At 37.1% G+C, this 22,534-nt stretch overlaps 1 protein-coding gene across 4 annotated transcripts in view; it reads right to left on the bottom strand.

Annotated features, from left to right (window-relative positions):
• The window catches only part of LOC115214903 (1-phosphatidylinositol 3-phosphate 5-kinase), a 126,738-nt gene that overhangs the window by 81,007 nt on the left and 23,197 nt on the right, over positions 1-22,534 (bottom strand). For 3 of the 4 annotated variants that reach the window (XM_029783959.2, XM_029783960.2, XM_036505661.1), the window contains 9 exons: positions 13,707-13,832; positions 10,405-10,541; positions 9,491-9,665; positions 7,596-7,839; positions 5,203-5,329; positions 4,625-4,782; positions 3,832-3,943; positions 1,745-1,865; positions 372-518 (listed from right to left, as the gene is read on the bottom strand). In XM_029783959.2, coding sequence (XP_029639819.1) covers positions 372-518; positions 1,745-1,865; positions 3,832-3,943; positions 4,625-4,782; positions 5,203-5,329; positions 7,596-7,839; positions 9,491-9,665; positions 10,405-10,541; positions 13,707-13,832 — 1,347 coding nt within the window. Of the gene's footprint in view, positions 1-371; positions 519-1,744; positions 1,866-3,831; positions 3,944-4,624; positions 4,783-5,202; positions 5,330-7,595; positions 7,840-9,490; positions 9,666-10,404; positions 10,542-13,706; positions 13,833-18,786; positions 18,809-22,534 lie in introns of those variants that run through there. The other variant, XM_036505662.1, reaches the window with a different exon arrangement.

Below are 22,534 nucleotides of genomic sequence, written 5' to 3'. Positions count from 1 at the left end.
CAACTCTGCAACTTGTCAGATTCTGTCAAACTGTTCAACCCTGCCAGTATGGAAAACAGACATATGATGATGATTGGGGAGGAAGAGGAAGAAGGTGAGGAGAGAGGGAGAGGAAGGGAGGAGGAAAGTAGGGGAGGAAGGGAGGAGGAAAGGAGGGAAGGAATAGGAGAGGGGGAGAGAGTAGAAGAGTGGGAGGCAGTAGAAGAGCGGTAGGAAGGATAGGAGGATAAGGGGACGGAGGGGAGGAGAAGCATGGAAAATCAGATGGTGGAAGAGATTGTGGTGACAATGAAGGAGATGAGCAAAATGATAAAAAGAAGGAACTAAACTCTATTAATAAAACTAATAATGACAAAATTTGAATCTCTTACATTTCTTATTTTCAGAAATCCTTGGTTTGGTTGTAGTCGTCTTGTTTTGAGAGGAGTCAAAGTGGTTTGCATGAACATATAAATCCCCTTCATTGTACTTCTGACTACCAAAGAAATTACTAACCTGTTGATCATCAGACAATGAGACTACAAAGAGAAGAATGAAGTTTATTATTTTATTTTAATATAAAGCAACAGAAAAATGCACAATTATAAAGAGTAAATAAGTGGAGGCACATGGCCTAGTGGTTAGAGCAGCAGACTTGCGGTCGAGGGATTGCGAGTTCGAATCTCAGACTGGGCGATGTGTGTGTTTATGAGTGAAACACCGAAGCTCCACGTGGCTCCGGCAGAAGGTAATGGCAAACTTCTGCTGACTCTTTCCTCCTGCATCTTGCAGTTCACCTGTGACGGACCGGCGTCCCATCCAGGTGGGGAACCTATACGCCAAGGAAACTGAGAAAATCGGCCCTTATGAGCCAGGCATGGCTTGAGAAGGAACAAACATAAAGAGTAAATAATAATCTTAGATATTCTTTTATGCAAATATTAATAAATCTAGTAGGCATAGCTGTGTGGTTAAGAAGCTTGTTTTGCAACCACATGGTTTCAGGTTCAGTCCCACAGTGTGACACTTTAGGTAAGTGCCTTCCACAATAGCCCCAATGCTTTGTGATTGAATTTAATAGATGGAAACTGTGTGAAAGCCCATCATATATTTATGTGTGTGTGTGTGTGTCTATGTGCTTGTCCCTAACCACCATTTGACAACCAGTGTTGGTTTGTTTACAGCCACATAACTTTGTGGTTTGGCAGAGGAAATCAACAGAATAAGTATCAATTAAAACCTTCAATGTGGTGCCACAGTTCAGTGACTAAAGCTCATAAAGATAAGATTCCATTTGGCAGATATTTTCTAACTGCTTTACTTGAATTAAAAATGGAACCATTGTCAGCAACCAAGTAGAAGACTGACTATTCTGCTGCCATAGCAATCAGTAAAATAAAGGGTAAAGAACCCCTTCAGTTATTAATGACCATGGGATTGCACCTTGAAAGTTCCCCTCCAAGGCACAAGTCCTGGCAATGTTGTTTATGGAAGACCAGCAGTCACCCATGCACACCACCCTCCCCGCTCCATGCCACAGATGTTATCCAAGGGAAAGGCAAAGGGGCCGACACAGCTTGGCACCAGTGACATCGTAACTCATTTCTACAGCTGAGTGAACTGGAGCAATGTAAAATAAAGTGTTTTACTCAAGAACACAGCACACAGCTTGGTCCAGGAATCGAATTCACTACCTCATGGTTGTGAGTTTCACACTCTAACCACTGAGCCATGTACCTCCACTTAATGAATTCCAATTACTTACTGTTAATACTTTCATCTTCATATTCCTTGTTGTTGATTTCTTTTAACCAGGATGGTTCAAAGTTTGTTTCAACACAAGGAGGCATATTAGGAGGTGGCGTCTGTTCCAAAGCATTGGCAGCCTGAAATAGAAAGAAAAAGATTTAGCATCTCAAAGGATATCTCTTTTGTATTTGTATCCTACCCACACTGGTCCTAAATCCTAACTGATAAAATATTTCCCATCTACAGTGAATCTATTCTTTTTGTGTCTGTCATCCTTCTATGGACTCCTTGTAACCAAAATGTAAGTCTCAATATTTTAAAATGTCACATCATACACTAAATGGTAGACTTTCAAGTTGATTGATTAGACAGAGCTACTCCAGTGAGTGCTGGAGATTATTCTCTTAGTCAACATTCTCTACACCACTAAACCCTGACTGACCATTCTCAGAATATACTTCAATCTTGATCAGTAGCTGACTTCCTATAAACCTTAAATAAGATGCATATTGCAATAATTGTCACATATCTGTGACACTGTTGCAGCATGATACATAGGTATTCTAGAGAATAACTGAAAGATGACCATTTAAATTGGTTAAAAACGCCTTCCCTATAACACTAACCACTGGCTTACACACTCTTTCTTCTCTTAGATGCTACTTCAAAAACCTCTTCTCCTCTGACAAAGTTAGCTGTACACAACTCCACTCAGGCCCACTAAACATATCCATCTCCCCTTCTCTCATCATCCCTGCTATATCTCATTCCTGATCACATACCAAACCCTCTTTCCCAATACTTCCTTTTCAAAACCACTACCCACTGGAATTATCTCCAATAAATATCAACCTCCAAGATCCTTAAACTCAATATCAACCTCATTGACTTCACTAATCTGAAGGGACCAACTCAAAGTTATGAGCACTGTTCCTTTCCCTCTGAGATGTTAAAAAGAATTTTAACTAGCTCTACTGATGTAGTCTACAATACACGGAGGAAGTTCATCACTGTTATCAATTAAGACACATTCATACACAACTAGAACTTACACAATTCAGACTGGCTTCTGTGCTGGTGGCACATAAAAAGCACCAACCGATCGTGGCTGTTGCCAGCCTCCTCTGGCCCCTGTGCCAGTGGCACGTAAAAAGAACCCACTACACTCACAGAGTGGTTGGCGTTAGGAAGGGCATCCAGCTGTAGAAACACTGCCAGATCAGACTGGAGCCTGGTGCAGCCTCCTGGCTTCCCAGACCCCAGTCGAACCATCCAATCCATGCTAGCATGGAAAGCGGATGTTAAACGATGATGATGATGATGATAAAAGATGTCTTTGTGTGAAATTAATGCTTCCAGTTATGGTTATGCATTAGTGAAATTACAACTAGCTGGAACTTGTAAGTTTCAATCCTTCAAAGGAACTATTGAGCCATTCCAGTAAACAAAATTTATTAAGAGCAACAGAAATACGAGAGATATAAATTTCATATATTTAAAAAGTAAAATCTTGGTCTTATGAAGTGATGTAGAAGTCTTTTTGTACTTCTGTGGTTTGGTCACTGAGGCAACCGTATCTGTTGGAAATCAGTTACTGACGAGTTTTTATAAACCTTAGTAGTTTTCATTCTTTCTGCTATTTTTCTTCACTTTTTGTTTTCTTTTTTTAATTATATTCAACTTTAAGTATTACAAATACATATATATGTAATCATCTCTCCATCATACATTAGTTGATCAAGTCAAAGAGAGAGTATCTACATGGTCACTGAACCTGCTAGATATAGCAGCTAAATCTTCCTCAGATTAGATAATGCTCTCTTAAGAAAAGGAAACACACATTGGATGATGCATTCCTAGTTGAATTATCTTGGAGAAATTGAGAGGATTTCAGCTGAACAGGAACAATAACAACATTAACTGATATTTTTAATGCCCAGTTACTCATGAAACACAGAAAAATACTAACCTTATATTACAATAAGTTAAGGTAGTGAAACATCAAACTCATTCAATCTTTTCAATATTATAGAATTCAAATCAACTCATCACTTTAGATTTTTCTCACCCAAAGCATTGTTTAAATAAAGTTCACATACTGACCTCTCCTGGTTTGTAAAGTGTGTAATCATCTTGAAAGAAGGACAGCTGTCGGCAAACTGACTCAAGATATGAGGCATCAATAAGTGCTTGACCAATTGCAACAGCTTGAACTCTGAAAGAGAAAATAAATTACATTCAGATATGAAATAGGATTGGACAGTTAACCCTCTAGTCCATACTTACTAACTTTAAAATAATTGAATTTCATTTAACCATTCCTTAGTTGAAAGCTGAAGAAAGCCACAGTTAATGTGATTCCGTTTCAGACAAACAAATACAAATAAAATGTTAATTAGTGTGCTGATTTAATTACAATAATAGTTGCAGTTTGAAAGGAAATGCGAAAGAGAAAAAAGACCCTGAAAATACAGTCACTGACATGACTGTATGGTTAAGAAAGTTACTCTGTAATGACATAATTTTGGGTTCAGTTCCATTGCACGGCACCTTGGGCAAGTGCCATCCACTATAGCCCTGGGCCAAACGAGGTCTTGTGAATGTGTGTGTGTGTGTCTTTGTGTATGTCTCCCATCACCACTGCTTGACAACTGGTGTTTGCTTTGTTTACATCTCTATAACATGGCAGTTCAGCAAAAGGAACTGATAGAATAAGTACTAGACATAAAAAAAAATAAGAACTGAAACTGATTTGTTCAATTAAACCCATCAAGGGTGGTGCTCCAGCATGGCCACAATCTAATGACTGAAACAAGCATCAGATAAAAGCCTATGCTAAGATTTATGCCAGAACGGTAATCCTCTAAGTACAAACACAATAAGAAAATATATTCACCGTTTTGCAGCCTTTCCATTCCTCAGAAGCCATTCGACCAGTTCTTTTCCGGTCACACAATGTTGGTAGGTTTTTAAACGAAATCGGTGACTCTGCATTTCAACACCATCTTTGGGATGTTGAATGTGACGCCAAAGTTCCCGTAACTGCAGAGAATTCTACAAAAAAAAAAGGCAAATAGAAAAACAGTAATATCCAGCTGTGCAACGTATTTAAACCTTGAACTATTGAGCTTTAATGATTATTGCCAGTTCACTTCAGTTGCTTAGAATATCTTGAATGTCTTGCCTAATTTAGTTCCATGGATTAAATAGAATAAAGAATTCTCTTTTCATTTGCAGTCTTTAGAAAATAAAGAAAAGAAGAAGAGACTTAAATCTGAAAATAACATTGGGATCTTTAGCATGACTAAGTGCTGTTTGATAAATAAATAAAACTCAGAGTTCAAACAAAATATTAGTAATTTGCATTGACAAAAATCATTTAATAAAGTTTGGAAGTTTGAATGAGTTTGTATGCAGATATAGAAGCTTAATCTAATTTGTGGAATTGATGGGGGGAAAAAGAAGAAGAGTTACCTGTGTTAGTTTCTTACTTTCATTTGCAATATTTTCAATACTAGCAAATTCTGGTTGATGAGTGAGGTCAAAAGGTGCCGATACCTTATTTGACTCACCATTGGTAATATCTGGAGAACTGTGAGACCTAAAAAAAAAGTTAAATAATAATATCATTAATGATTTTTTTTATATTGGCATACATAGGAAATTTTCTTTTAGAAATGAAGACAATAGTAACAAACAGTAGAGGTGAGGTAAGAAAAATCATGGTATTCATGCCTTTCTCAACAGCATTAACATAACTTTACTGTTTTTATGGCTGATCAAACCTTCTTCAATACAGAAGCTTCCCGGTTTGTTTTTGTGTAAGAGTAACATAATTATGCCAGTTATGCTCTGTGGTGCAGAAACTGGGACATTGTACAGAGAAATGAAAACAGATGATAGATGCCTTTGAAGTGTGAATCTTTCACAGACTGAGCAGAAAAAGCTGGGAAGACAGGATAACAAATGCTGCAGTACTAGAACAGCTGAAAGTCCCAAGACACTTATTGTTAAGAATCAAGTCCACAAAGCTATCATCATATTTTGGACATACAATGCAATACAAGCCATTGCCCAAGACTGTTCTGATAAGTAATGGAGGAGAAAAGAATATGAGGCTACCAGAGACACTTGTGGACCAATGACATAAAAAAATGGACTGAAAACAAGAGCCTGGCTGATAATATTCATGCAGCACAATTCAGAGAAAACTGGAGAGTCTTAGAAAGCTGACCCTTGGACACAGAGATGACACCTGGGAGATGGATGATGAGTCAAAGCTAACTTTTCCATTATGCACCTTTACTGTATATGAGATAGGTATTTCAAATTTTTTTGCTATTCCAATATATTTATCAATATATATAAATTCTGTTCTTGAATTCAAGACCTGGGAGAGGAAGACCTTCCCCTTAGGGAAACTTATAATATGGTACAACAAAATCCAAGAGGAACTCACACTTTAATGAAACTAACAGCCAACATTACACTTCAAACCCTGACCTTGGAACCCACAAGAGAGGCAGAAGAGAGAGAATGCCCTAAAAATAACTGGAGGTAGGATTCTGAAGCAGAGCTGAAAAACAGGGATCTAATTGGAGGGAAGCAGAAAAGACAATTCAGAACTGGGAACAGTGGAAAAAACATTGATGGTCAATGCTCCACAGGGAATGAAGGCTTTGAGTAAAACTTCACAAACTCTCAGAGATGAGAAAAAAATCTGACTTTTTCTTTTTTTAAATGTTGGTTTATAAACTCATGAAAAATAATCTTTGGATGGTTAACCTCTGATTTACTGATTTTTAATAGAACAACATTTTAAATGGTTTAGTCTCTGCTCAACATCAAATACCCAGTAAGTACACATGTGCCCAAGCTGAAATTGAACTCATTAATTATTAAATACAGAATTGCCAGCAGGGAAACTGGATGTTAAATGATGATGGAAGGTCCAAAATTCTTATTCACCATGTTATAGAAAGCTTAACAGTAATTTTCTAAAAAAGTAATGAGAAAAACTATGACAGTATAGCTTAACAAGGGATTCTAGAGACTAGAGAGATACACTAACTACAATGGCTTCCTTAATTTTTTTTTCAACCATTTCTTTAAAATATAGTTTCCAAACATAACAAAATCCAAGTTCATTCCAAGCATCAAACTGCCCATGATGTAACTGAGTTGTGCACTATTAATGAACTGAAAGTTTATATCTACTACATTTGCTATGTGCATTTTGTTGTGTCTCTGGCCAAGACTATTCCTTCTTGTCATACTTCTCTGGAAATATATAACAATAGATGAGTGTTCTATCTATAAACTAGTGTTGCTCTCCCCTACTTAATGCTACAGAAAAGGGAGTTAAGAAATAACCCTTTGAAACTTCTGCCCATTTTTTTTTTTATTGGATTGGTCTGGAAGGAGTTGTGCCCATGGCATTTGCAGGCCCTATATTACTGGTAAGGTAAATGCAATTAATGTCTCTCTTGAACAACTCCAAGTCATTAATTGCAGGTAAAAACACACACAAGGAGGGAATGCCAGACAACCAATGTTCTGAGACAGGAGTAATGCAGTGGTTACTGTAGGAGGTGGGAAGGTGGCTACAATATAGGTGATGGTAGACAAGTGAGTCAGGAATATCTTAACAGAGGTGACAGAAGAAGAACCAGCTCTAAATGGCAGAAGTCATTTTAGTAGCAATAGAAAAGAGATTTGTGGGGGGTTAGAGGCTGAAGTGTGTTTGTGAGTGAATTCATGTCAGTTTGTTGGATAATCTTTCTTTTGGATGCAGCCAAGGGGTGAGTGTGTCTAACATCAAAACAGTCTCACAACTATGAGTTCACTCTTTTAATTAAATAACTTACCGGCCATGAGGAATTTGTTCATCCATAATTGAACTAGTGTACCTCTTCTGAAGAACAGGGGTCCACCAGCCACTATCTTTACCACCTGATCCACTATTGGCAGGTGGTAAGCTCTCCCCACTCTGAAGTGGATTCAAATTCTTCAAGTCATCTTTGAAATTCTGAAGGTCTCCAGAAGTGCTACCTTGTTGTTTTGTATATGTTGTAACTGCACGACAACAATACTCACACACACGCACACCACCTACAAAAACAAACAAACAAAGAAAGCAATAAATATATAGTCATTATTTATGTCAGGAAAAAGGGGAAGAGGATTAGCCGAATCAGTCGTAGTGATGGGCAAAATACCTTGCAGCCAATCAAATTCTAACGAGGTCAAATTTGCCTTTTCTCCCTCAGGGATTTGATTATATAAGTACCAGTACTTTCATCTTTCAATCAACTTTACTCCATCCAGATAAATTTGGGACTTTATGCCTATGTTGAAAATCACTGTCATATTTTAGTGCTGTTGATACTACTGGATTGAATGGTACTGCCCAGGTGTCGAAACCATAGTGATATCCACAGCTTATGATGGAGGTACGTTGGATTGTTGGTATGGCTGTTATTGTGTATGCGGAATAGTTTTATAAGACATCCATTTGATACAATATAAATCTGAAGAATAAACAATGCATCAGACAAATAATTCCTTACAATATTTGTTCTGGTACTCTATGTTCTGAGTTCAAATCCCAGAGAGGCCAACTTTGCTTTTCATCCTCCTGGAAATCAGTGAAATATAATACCTGTCCAGGGTGGTGGATTTGAGGAATTGTTAGAGTGTTGGACAAATTTACAATATTTGGTGCCAGTGCTGGTGCCATGTAAAAAGCAATTAGTTCACTCTATAAAATGGCTAGTGTTAGGAAGGGCATTTAGCCATGGTTACCATGCCAAAACAGACAACTAGAACCACAAAATTACTATGATTATCACATAGCTCTTGTCAAGAAAGTCACCAGGACTCATTCATCAACCTGACAGTGTAAAAAGAAAGACAAATCTTTATTATGTTATATTCAACTGAGCAGCCTTTCTCAAATCACTGGTTCATGAAATAAGACTGGGCTCTAACACTGGTTGGATAGTTTCAATAAAGTTTCATTGATTATAATCTAATCAAACAAATATCTGATGTTCACCAAGATTACTACAGGCAATTGAGATGGTGGACTCAGCATAATTTATTGATTTACTAAGTTACTCATTTTATCTTGTTATTAGAACAACACATGTCTTGGCACCCATTATGGGAAGATAAAAAAAGATCCAAATAAGATCATGATAACTAAGCTGCATAGGAGCTAAGATTCAATCGGAAGTCCATATACTATAAGTTGAAATTTTCCAACAGACTGTCTATCTCTTATGATGGAATGGCTTAGCTCAAATAAATGCTTCTAACCATAAAATACTTGATTCAAAACATGTCTAACCTATTCTAGAATGGTGACACGACAATGAATATCATAGTTTTGTTCTGAGTATTTCACCAACAGAACAATATGAATAAACATCAAAGGAAACTAGAGTACATGCCAAATTCATTAAATTCAATGCCTACATATATCACTTGTTCAATAGTATTATTGCATTTCACTGTTCGAACAACAGCTGGCAAGCAACTCAAAAGTGACACCGTAATTGAATTCTATCCTCTGAATACTAAAGCCTCAGACATCTACTAAATCTTAACAACGGCTGTTAACTACATAAAGCCTGACATATTTAAAGAAAGAAAGCATTAACCTAGGGAGACTCATACTCAAATGTTTCATGACAAAAGTGATAAGAAAAATGGCTACTTGATAATGAGGAATGATGATTACAGTGAAAACCTGTTTTACCTCTGTGGCCCATGATCTTTCCTGGTAATTCTTGATTACAGCATTTGCTGCAAAAGATCTGGCCACAAATCCGGCAGTGGTGGCGCCTTCTTAATGTGGTAAATTTATCCCCACAATCATAGCACTCCCTACAGCTGCTGTCAGGCATCCAATATTGCTTAAAATCACTTTCTTTCTGCAAAAAATATCAAATAAACAATATTAACCCTAAAATATTACAGTTCAATATCAACATCATCATCATAGATGTGTGTGTGTGTGTGTGTGTGTGACTATATTGTGACAACTTTCAGTTGCTGATGAGTAATTTTAGAAATTGTCATCATCATCATCATCATTTAACATCTGCTTTCCATGCTGGCATGGATTAGCTAGAAAAATATTCAACCCTTTTGCATTCAGGTTTCTTTGTCAAATGCATGGCTTATTTATTCATTGCTTTGAATTAATCATGCATTATCTTGTAGCTTCAAGATTTCAACGGTGTGTTTGTATATTTTTAGAATGACATTGAAGGGTAGGTGTGAGAGGTCGGATTTGGTCAATTTTAACACAAAACTAGCTGGTGCCCTGCACTCCGCACAGAGTGGAAGGAATTAAGAAGAAGAACAGTGCAAATTGAAGTAAGCTATTACGGATGTACTTAATTAATTAGTCTTGATAATTGTAATGTAACACAAGGTAAAGCATACCAATACTTTTAATTATTGATTCATAACAAAGTGAAAGTGTTGTAGTCAGAAATCCAAAATGATAAAAATGCTTGAAGACATGATCCATGACCTGCACATCTTTATATCCAATCCACTTGCCATGTGTATACAGACGTATATATATATATATATATATATAGACGTATATATGCCCAAATGGAACAAAACAGTTATAAGATGTCACATTAGAAAATGACTTACTGAGCTTCCTCTATCTAAAATACTGCTAATGCGACTAAGAACACTTGTCAGACTTCGACGTTGAGGGTTCATCGGGCTATCAGGGTGTTTTGTCTGCAGCTCAGCATCCTCGGAGACACTGCTTTCTTCCTCAGTCTCTGCAATATCAAAGGGAAAAACCATGTAATGATACAATTTCATAAACTCATTATATTTCTAGAACACAAATGTAAAAGTAAATAAAAACAAGAGCACTCAGAGAGCACAAATCTCCGCCAAGGCAACACAAATGTCCCCTCAACGATTAGCCAGAGATGATTTTTAAAATGAGAAAATCTGAAATAAACTTGACTGTTCTCACAAACAAGAATACTAAAAATGAACCCGACCACTCTCATAGATTAAGTAAAAAAGCCAGAAAAATAATACAGAATCCCTGTCCGGTACTGGATTGATCCCAAAATCTTATCAGTTCATGCCAGTCATGAGGCCAAACCTCCCGGAAAGTTTCATCCGAATCCATCAAGCGGTTCTTGAGATATTTTGTCCACAGACAAACAAACACGAATGAAAACAATACCTCTGCCTTAGCGAAGGCGGAGGTAATAATTGCAAATATACACAATGTGGAAAGACAAAAGTAATCAAAAGGTTGTTGTCACTATATTAGGTAAGAGATCAATAGATACATACATAATAAGCTGGAATAGAGATAACTCTGCAATATTTAAAGCTAACCAATGGTGATGGTCACAATAATAAATTATTAAGTCAACAGGAAAAATCAAAGGAATAGTATGTTGGTTTCAAATTTTTGGCACAAGGCCAGCAATTTCAGGGAAGAGAGCAAGTCAATTACAGTGACCCCCAGTGCTCAACTGGTACTTATTTTATCAAACCAGAAAGGATGAAAGGCAAAGTTGACCTCAACAGAATTTGAACTCAAAATGTAAAGATAGATGACATGCTGCTAAGCAATTTGTCTGGTATGCTAACAATTCTGCCAGCTTGCCTACTTAAAATGAACAGTATATTGTCATCGTTTTAATGTCCACTTTTACTTGTTAGCACGGATTGGACAGAATCCGTTAAGACAGTTTTTTTTTTTTTTTTTTTTCACAGTTGGATGCCCTTTCTCTCACAACCCTCAGCTGCTTCAAACAAGTTAATACTTCTCCGAGACCAGATGTTGCAAAAGATTGGAAATAAACAACACAACTTGTATGACAGTGATACTCGTTTGCAGCTACCATGCGATATGAAGACAAGGAGACACAAATACACACTCTCTCTCTCTCTCTCTCACACATACAATGAGCTTCTTTCAGTTTCTTATTTCTTTACTGCCCACAAGGGGCTACACACAGAGGGGGCAAACAAGGACAGACAAATGGATTAAGTCGATTATATTGACCCCAGTGCGTAACTGGTACTTATTTAATTGACCCCGAAAGGATGAAAGGCAAAGTCGACCTCGGCAGAATTTGAACTCAGAATGTAGTGGCAGACGAAATACCGCTAAGCATTTCGCCCGGTGTGCTAATGTTTCTGTCAGCTCACCGATTCTTTCCGTTTCTACATACCAAATCCATTCACAAAACTTTGGTCAGCCTGGAACTATAGTGGAAGATCACATAGTTGGAAAGAAAACTTCTTACTCTCATAGCCATATCCGCACCTATAGTCATACTTTTCAACAAAACAAAAATATAAAAGAGAGTAACTTCAAAACTAAAGAACATCACAGCATTAATACTAAATAAAGAGTAACAACTGCCTGAATCACTATATCTCTATTGTAATTCTCTAAAGAATTGACAGTTTGTAGTTTGTCCTTGGTTTTACCACTGTATCTGGTAAAGGCACTTACTATGTGATGTATTTGAACTCTACTTGAAAATAGGTGGTATTAAGAAGTGAAGTACAGTTCACTACTGTATGTAGATATTTTGGAGAAGTACAAATTATGGTTATAAATAAGAGTCATTGAAGACTGAAGACAAAATTACTGCTGTAAGTAGGTACTTTTTTTACAAAGTACATTCATTGCTGTAAGCAGTGTATAAACTCTTAATACTTTCATGTTCAACTTTGCTTTAAGATAAATTAAGGTCATCATACTTCAAACCAGCAGGGAAAAAAAAGTAATTAATTAATAGGACAATAGATTTTCTGTAGACTTACACTTTCCTCTCTGTTAAAACTCATAAAAATTGAGTTTCAAAAGAAGAGATACTCAAGACCAGCTAAACGAAATTCAGTTTTAATTATTTTTGCTATTACAGTAAATAAAATGAATGACGAAGCTACTTCAAACAATGGACAATGATTTATGTATTTTAAATTAGTGAGGTCATTGCCCCAGATTTCATTGTCATCATCATTTAATATCCGCTTTTCTATTGCAAATGGATTAAGCCAATTATATCGACCCCAGTGCGTAACTGGTACTTATTTAATTGACCCCGAAAGGATGAAAGGCAAAGTCAACCTCGGCAGAATTTGAACTCAGAATGTAGTGGCAGACGAAATACCCTTCCAATTGCAAAGCCACACCTGTTTCCAAGCAAGGTTAATATTTCCCAATAGCCAAACAGGTTTTTCATGGAAGACTGAAAATAAACAACACTGCTTGTAGGATGACGATGCTCATTTATAACCATCATGTGATGCTGAGGCAAAATTGCACATCAACATACACACACAACAGGCTGCTTTCAGTTTCTGCCTACAAAATCCACTCACAAGCCATTTGTTGGCCTGGGGGTGGAGATATAGCAGAAGACAGTTGCCTAAGATACTACCCAGTAGGATTGGCACAAGATCACATGATTGGAAAGCAAATTTCTTAACCACACAGTCATGCCTGCACCTATTTGTGAGTTCAAATCTCAATAGTGCAGTGACTGATTTTTCTCTTGCTGAGGTTGATGATGATAGGACCAAGTAAATTGATTGCATTCCACGACTTAATAAATAAAAGGTCCTTTGCTTAATGTATTTTATTATTTTCAGGTAGAAATAAGGCAGGGAGCTCGTAGAATCATTAGCAAACGAGGCAAAATGATTAGCAGCATTTCGTCTGTCTTTATGCTCTGAGTTCAAATTCTGCTGAGGTCGACTTTGCCTTTCATCTTTCCGAGGTTGATAAAATAAGAGCCAGTTGATTACTGGGGTCGAAGTAATTGACTTACTCAAAACTGCTGGTTTTGTGCCAAAATTTGAAATCATTACTTTCATACAGAGAATGAATAAGAGTGACACAGAGAGAACCAAAAGATGTGAAGTGCCACAAAGGATTAGTAAAGTAAAAGTTTTCTCACCAGGTGATGAAGTATTGCTTTCCGTCTTGAGCGGGCATTGTTTAACGGCTGAAACATTCTCCACTGCTGTTTCTTCTGATGGTTCATTGGCTGGAGATGGTGAATTACTTTGTGCATCTGGAACATCTAGAGTGATGAGAAAGAAAAAAGTGAATATCTAATTTACAAGTATGCCAACATTTGTAAACATCCATCTATTTATAGATTTCTCTCCAACCATTATTCCCCTATCCATTTATATGGGTGTGTCTGTCTATGTGCCTCTAACTTCTAGTTATAGATTATTTTACATAAAAAGAACTTATTACCATCATCATCATCACTATTTAATGTCTGCTTGCCAGGCTGGTATGGTTTGGGTGGTTCAGCAGGAGCTGACAAGCCAGAATATAGTGCCAAGCTCCAATGTCTGCTTCGGCATGGTTTCTACAGCTGAATGCCATTCCTAATGCTAATCACTTTACAGATTGTACAAAGTGGCACCAGCACCAGTGAGGTCACCAAGTAACTCACAAGACAAGACCCCTCAACTGAGATGTGTGTAATACTGAGAGAGGTGGTAAAGAGAGGTTAAAGTTTGACAGAGGGATAGAAACAGGTGTCTTGCTATAGAAGAGCCCTGAAATAAATGGAAAATATAAAACTTTCATATTGATATTTTGTAATTGTTTACTACTCATACAAGTGACACTGGCCAAATCATATTGAATTGAGAATTCATATTGAGCAACTGTCTATAGTTGAACATGGAATAGTTGAGCACAAGCATAGCTCTGTGGATATGGAGCTTGTTTTGTTACCATATGATCTTGAGTGTTGGGTTGACCAATACATTGATAGATGGAATCTGAGTGCATGGAAACCCATCATATACATATAGAGGTGTGTGTGTGTGTGTGTGTGTGTGTGTGTGTGCATGCTCATATGAAAGTATTGAGGTAAAAAAAAAGAAAATCAGTGATGTCTTGTAACATTTCCAACCCAAACAATTATCCCCTAGCTCTACGCTTTCAAAAATAAGAAGCATAAATAATCCCTCACTAGAAAAATAGGTAAGGGTCAGTGACAGAAAGGACCGCCAACTATAAAACAATGCCTTGCTGCGTATTCATCCAACCCAAGCCAGGATGAAAAAAGAAAAAAAAAATCAGGCATAATAAAATGAGTTGGACAAACAAACAAAACATTAAAATTGTTTCCAGATGGCAAGAATGGTTTCTGTTTCCTGAGCAATAAATAAAGCAATTTTTACTACATAATATTCAGAACACAGTAATAGGATATCATAGCATTTAGATTAGTGACATACTTAAAGACAGTCAAAGAGTTACACTGTTTAGAGGACAAAATTAAAAAATGAAAGTCAACCAACTCTTATGCCACTTGGTAGGGCCACAACTGAGAATTTTAAGTAGTTTCAGCATACAACAAAAACATAAAATATAAAACACAACAAAAGAAAGCTTTTTCATCGGTCAATGCTGGAAGCAAGTTAATGGAAATTTTTAAATATATTTTACAAATAAATATAATACATATACACATCCTCCTCATTATCATCATCATAATTTAACGTCCATTTTCCATGTGACGTGGACTGGACAGTCTGACAGGAGCTGGCAAAGTGGAGAGTTGCATCAGGCTCCAATTGTCTGTCTCAGCATTGGTTTCTATGGTTACTATGGCTAGATGGCTTCCTAATGCCAACCACTTTAAAGAGTGTACTGGGTGCTTTTTATGTGGAACCAGCAAGGCACCAGCATGCGTGCTTTTTACAAAGCACCTCCCAAGGCGCTAGCACAACTGGTTTTTATATGGCACCAGCAGGTTCACCAAGTGGCTTACAAGATAAAGACCTCTCAGCTGAAAGAGGGAGTGTAACTGAGAGAAGTGGCTGTGTGCTGGGCAAGTGGTTAGAGTATGATAGAGAGAAAATCAGAGGGAGTAAAAGAGGGCTAATCACAGGGAACAGTGTGAGGGAGTATAAATAGTAGAGGGGATGGAGGGGGATGTTCCATAAGAGTGTGAGAGGAGATGTTTAGGGACAGCATGTGATAGTGAAAGAAATTGGAGTGGCTGAGAGGGGACTATGGCATACATGTGAGGGCATGGAGAGTGTGCGGATAGACGTGTGGGAGAGTTGAGGGGCCAGCATCGAGTGTTAGGGGTGCTGGAAAGAGGAGTTGTGAAGGTGTTTTGACAGAAGATAGATTGTGTGTGTATGTGTGTGTGTGTGAGTGGGGCATGGCCATACAGGATGTGCCTGTATGTATTGATGGTTATGATTTTACTTAGCTTGACGTGTGTCTTCTCAAGCACAACAAATTGCCAGAAGTCTCGGTCCCTTGTCATCTCCTCTGTGAGGCTCAACATCTAAAAATCATTTCTCATCATTTTATACCACGTCTTCCTGGGTCTACTCCTTTCACATGTTCCCTCCACAATTAGAGACTGGTACTTCTTTATGCAGCTGTCCTCATCATACCTGACGACACACTGCAGTTTTCTCTCTTACACACTACATCTGATGCTTCTAACACCCAATGTTCCCTATAAACCACTAACACTCTGTTCTACATGCACACTGACACTACCCATCCAATGAAGCATGCTGGCTTCATTTCTTTCAAGCCTTCACATGTTTTCTGTAGTCACAACCCATATTTCACTGTATGTAGCTGTTCATAGACAGGCATCAAACAATCTACCTTTCACTCTGAGGGAGAAGCCCGTTTTTACCAGCAAAAGTAGCAGCTCTCTGAACTTTGCCCAGACTGTTCTTATTGAAGCAACTATACTTCCAGAGCTTCCTCCTCCACAGCTAACTTGGTCACCTAAGTAATGGAAGCTATCTACAACTTCTAAGGATTACCCTGGACATTTGAAGAAGTCTATTTTCCATACATTCTTAGTGTTTATTGTACTTTCAATCTGCACTCCTCACAAAGACTACTTTCTCTGTTAACCTTCATGTGATACCACTGCACCTCTTATATATCTATAGCTTGCACTGGGTACAGTGTATTGAATTTCTATCAAAACCTTTTCGACACATTGAGCCATGTGAGCATGTCTGTGTTTTCTTGAGTGTCGCTATCATACCAGCATAGTAATTTCCAATATTGCTTGGAAACAGGTGAGGGTTGGCATTTAAAACTTGCCTCAATAAATTCCATCTGACTTACACAAGCAAGTAAAAAATGGACATTAAATGATATATATATATATTTCTACATATTCTAATTACCTCTAAGTCTTATCAACAGATATAAATAAACTTTGCTAAAGAGACTCTACCAAGATCAAAAATAGATTTCTTACCTTCACTAGTTAGCTATCAATACAAGATCGCTTAACTTACACACACGCACACACGCGTATCTATTGCTTACTCCGGAAATGTTATATGAGAACATATCATGCAAAATCTGAAGTTTTGTTAAAAGGTGAACAACACACACAAAGAAAAGCTAATAAATTGATTTCAGTATTAAAGTAACAGCCAGGGAGAACATTGACAGGCAAAGTCAATGTGAACAAACAAAAATCTTTAAATTACAAAACTAAAAACTAATTTAAGAAATACTATAATAAATGTATGAAGGCACATGGCCATGTAGTCAGGGTGTTGTACTCGTGATAGCAGGATCATGGTTTTGATACCAAGACCAGCAGCATGTTGCGTTCCTGAGTAAAATGTTTTATTTTGTGTTGCTCCAGTTCACTCAACTAAAAATGAGTAACTATGCAATGGACTAGCATCCTGTTGAGGGAGAATGTTGGCTTGCCCACCTGGCCAGTTAGGGTGACACCATTTGAAAGCTACAACAATGCAAGGAACACATTGTGATCAGTGATGATAAATCTATATGAAACAAGAAAACTTTTACTAAAGAACACATGACTGAGAGTAACTTCTAACAGAGCTTTAAAGCCAAAAACAATTAAATCCAAGAATATTCTTTGAACTATTTGGGCCATTGTGTCTGAAAGATTTAGAACTACTGACTTAGTGTCTTAATAATTTAACCTCAAAATAATAAAAAGAATTACTGTATTTTAACATAAGGAACCTTCTTTTGTCAAAAATTTGGTTAAGAAAATATGGGAGTTTCTTATACATGGATACTATTATAATCCCTTACAAAACCATTTTTTCTAAATTTTAAACCCCAAAATTAGGGTTCCTTATACACGTTAAAATACAGTAATTTTTCAAGCTGATTTTTCAGTTTTTGTATTCCATTATTTTAAAAATTCTTTCACTTGTCCAAGATATGATAGAGTTACAATGAAGAAAACACAATATTAATCTATGTTTAGTATTATTTTCAGTGCTTTCAGCAAGTATGAGATACAACTTGACCATGTTTCAGCATTTATCTGAAGTCATCAGCAAAGCATAGCTTTCAGTGTACTTGCCAAAGTATTGATCACAAAACAAATGTAAATGTACTTAGTGATAAAATGTAGTAAAATTACAAAGTAAGCAATATTGTACACTGCATGGCATAACTCCAGATCAAACAAAGGTTAATGAGTGTGATTAGGTCAATGGAAACTATCAGGAAGCACATCAGATGTAGGGTAAAGTTTGGTAAATTATTCCAGAGTGGTAAATTTAATTTGTTACCTTGTTTATCACTAACACCTGGCCTTTGATTACTTTTTAGAGGAGTCTATTCTTATGCAAGCATTTGGGCCAGGACACTACACTAAAGATAAATTCTTCCAACCAAAAAGTTTATAGATACAGCCTTTTTGTCTATGACTAAAACATATAAATGAGTTGCTTTAAATGAATTCAATACTAGCACAGCCATTTGACGCTCAATTACTTTTCTTGGGTCCCATGGAAGAATGCATAAGAAAAGCAGTCAAGTATTGATTTCTAAATTATTACAGGAAGAAGTCTTCATTAGGTGTCCCCAAACCCTATGACTTACACAACATTTCTACTAATAACAGGATTAGAGGGAAGAAAAAATAACACATCAAAATATTGTTAGTATTATATAGCAAAATATATTCAATACATGCTGGTTCAGACATTAAAAATAATAAATAATTCTTCACATACTAGTTGTTGTCTCTAAAGGCATGTTTCTGAAAAAATATATACAATTTATATATATATATATATATATACAAATACTGGTAGGAATTACAAAGTGTATGTGTACATATGTTTTATGAATTACATATTTAATTAGATAATGAATTTCAATAGTTGTTGCATTCAACACATGAAATTAAAATCTGAGATTGTGAATTGTCTCAAATCCATGAATTCCATTTACTACAGTAGACCCTTCCCTGAAAATGCATACATTATACTATTTCCCACTGTATATCTCTTGTCTTCTATCAAACCTTATTTTCTATCTTAGTTCTTGAATCCATTACTAACCCTCCCTGCCTGGCTCCTTCATTGGAATTTCAGCATCAACAACAGGGTATTTTTGTTTGTATGTATATATGTATGTGCAGATTTGTATGTTTTATGTCTCTTATATAGTTGCATATCTAGACATGCTCATATATATTTAAATGATAAACTTCTGGAAAGTTTTACAGATTTTTACAGTTCCAGTGATTGACTGGATGTGTAGTCTTCGAATTAGCTTTCTCCTTTCTGATTTTGAGAAACCTAATTTCTCAAGATTGGTATTTAGGCAGTGTGTTACATATCCCACAGCCCCAATAATTACAGGTATAAACCTGAACTTGTCATCTGGATAGAATAACTACAGATTTTTCAATAGTTCAGCATAAGTGTTCTCTTCTTCACTGATCTTCAGCTTTACGTTAACATCTGCTGGGCAGCTAATTTCCACAACTGTGCAGTTTCTCTTCTCTATCCCAAATCTTTATATCAGGTCTGTTGTGCTTACATTTTATTGAGGCCTTCACTGGTACATTCCACCAGTATTCCATTTTATTACGAGTGGCTATGGCTTCTATCATATTGTGGGCTCTTATTTCTTTGTCCTCGGAATTATCCTTCCAACAGATTTCATTATAGAGTGTCCTAGCCACAACATCTCTCCTATTTCTTAATTATTAAATCTTCCACTGAAGAGAGAGCTGGTTTCCAACAAAGATACAAGGCTCCATCTTTGGGATGTAGTCAACACAGACAAATTCACATTTGGAACTTGAGAAAAGTTTTGCATATTTTTACTGTTCCACTCACAGATTGCATTTGTATGAATTAGCCAGTCATTTTCTCTTTCTGAAAATCTCAGTTTATCCAAATTCTCCTTTAAGCATTTACTAACAAAACCTAGTGATCCATTTGTTATTGGTATGAATATGAATTCATAGTCTGGATATAGAAGCTGGAGGTTTCAAAGCAATTATCCATCGATATCCTCTTTTTCTTTGATTTTCAAAGAGATATTTACATCTACAGGGCAGATGACCTCTATGATAGTACATACCTTTGCCCCTATGTCCAAAACAACAACATCCGGCCTATAATGCTTACATTTGGCAGAAGTTTTGATGGGAATATTCCACTAGTATTCCTTGAGTTGGTGTTTATGAATGTATTCCATAACTGAAGGATTTACTAAGTTTATTTCAGGACAGTCTTTTTTGCGGATGGCATTGTAAATAGTTTTAATGACAACATCATGCTGCATAGGGAGGTAGTACCATGACAGCATTTTAGGGCAGCTGCTAATCACATGCGTGATGTCTTCCACAAAAACATGACATAGCCTACACACGCGGTTGCACCTTGAGATTACAAGAGTGTCACTGTCTCTCTTGTTCACCAGGTACTTTGTGGCAATCTTTTGTTCCTGGATTGCAAACACAAAGCCTTTGAAGTGTGATGTGATGTAGTGGTCTTGGGTCCAAGAGAGGGTGCACTTCGTGTCAATTCTGCTATCTTCATCAAGCTTCCGGGCAATATATTTGTAACAGGATCAGTTTCAGTATCACTGGAGGGGTGTCCAATCTGATCCCGTCACATTCAATTTTAGTTAAAATAACAGACAAGTCAGGCGATCGATGAACACAGCAAAATGGTTGTTTATTTCTCATCGAAATGTAGAACTGGTGTACGTGTTCTCTGGAGGGAAACCGACAGCTGAATCTGTAGTACTGATTCTTGTTTGTTAGTCGAAATGATTCGTCGTGGTTCACTGCTTGGTTGGTATGAAGTCTTCAGAGACTGCCAATACACGTCCGTTCACGGGTGCTGCAAGGGCCAGAAAGGATGAATGAGCGAACCGCGTTTTAGGGGTCAGTTTCCCGCACATGCGCATGGGGAAGACTTCCGGTGGCCAACCGGAAGTAATCCCATTCTGCGCATGTGCGCTGAACCTTACACAGCAGCATCACTACATATTCATGCATAGTATGTATGTATGTATGCATGTATGTATGCATGTATGTATGCATGCATGCATGTCAAATTAATGTGTTTTAGTAGACAAGTAATAGCAGCAGTATTCTAGTATGTTACACCTCACCAGGAATGATTGACATTGAGGCACTTCAACAAAGAATACTTGGAGAGTGTTTGTATTATCTTCCCTTGTGTATGTCATTAGGTTGTTTCTTCTCGGCCCCTGATTTTCTGCAGTTACCAATTTCCTGCTGTCCAACAAGAAGGACCACACTGGTCTCACTAGTCTCAAAATTTTTGCAAAGGCTATGGGTACGACTCCTCCCTCCAGATGAAACCGTTATAAAAAAAACAAATAAATAGATAAATAAAATGCACATGGTATCTGGGTACTTTATAATTTTATGATATGTACAGGCACAGCCTAGCACATACATGTATCATTTTCTTGGGGTATGTAGGCATGTGTACATGTATGTATGTATGTATGCATGCATGCATATATGTATGTGTGTGTGTGTGTATGTATGTATGTATGTGTGTGTGTGTGTGTGTATGTATGTATGTATGTATATATGTATGTGTGTGTGTATGTATGTATGTATGTGTAGAGAGAGAAAGGAGAGGAAAGAGAGAGGAGAGAGATAATATAGATATCTCTATAATTATAGTGAGAAAAGAGATAATATAGTCACCAGAAAGTGCTCAGATAAATCTGAAGGTCAGAAGATCAAACTCCTTTGTCCATGGTAGGTAGCTCTGATGTAGGAAATCACTCCTCATCCCTGCTTTTGCTTATCTGCCTTTTCTGCGCCACCTCGACTGGCTTCCGTGCCGGTGGCACATAAAATATACCAATCCGACCGTGGCTGTTGCCAGCCTTGCTTGGCACCTGTGCAGGTGGCACGTAAAAAGCACCCACTACACTCACGGAGTGGTTGGCATTAGGAAGGGCATCCAGCTGTAGAAACATTGCCAGATAAGACTGGAGCCTCGTGCAGCCTTCTGGCTTCCCAGATCCCCGGTCGAACCGTCCAACCCATGCTAGCATGGAGAACGGACGTTAAACGATGATGATGATGATGATGATAACAAGCATGTGAACTGGCTTCTCCAAGTACTGAATGTGTCAACAGACAGCATAAATTCTGAAGTATGGTCTGAGCTAATGACCATGAAGTCAATAATGGACAAATTAAATCTTAAAGCTACTATGTTACAATACAGACAATTTAATTACATTTTTTTACACATCATGTTTTCATATTCCATTTCATAATATCCTATGCTTCTTATTAATTTATTGAAACAATAGCTACATTACTATTTTGTCTCACCTAATCATGAAAATATAGTTAATTACATTGTTAAACATTTTTTTTTTTTAGAAATTCAAATGATTTAAAGATAGTAGGGTGTGTTTTGGGGGAGAATTAGCTGCTATTTCTAGCAGTCCAAACAACCACAT

This window comes from Octopus sinensis, linkage group LG8 (assembly GCF_006345805.1).
Source record: "Octopus sinensis linkage group LG8, ASM634580v1, whole genome shotgun sequence".
NCBI lineage: Eukaryota > Metazoa > Mollusca > Cephalopoda > Octopoda > Octopodidae > Octopus > Octopus sinensis.
This window is presented reverse-complemented; position numbering and strand designations above follow the sequence as displayed.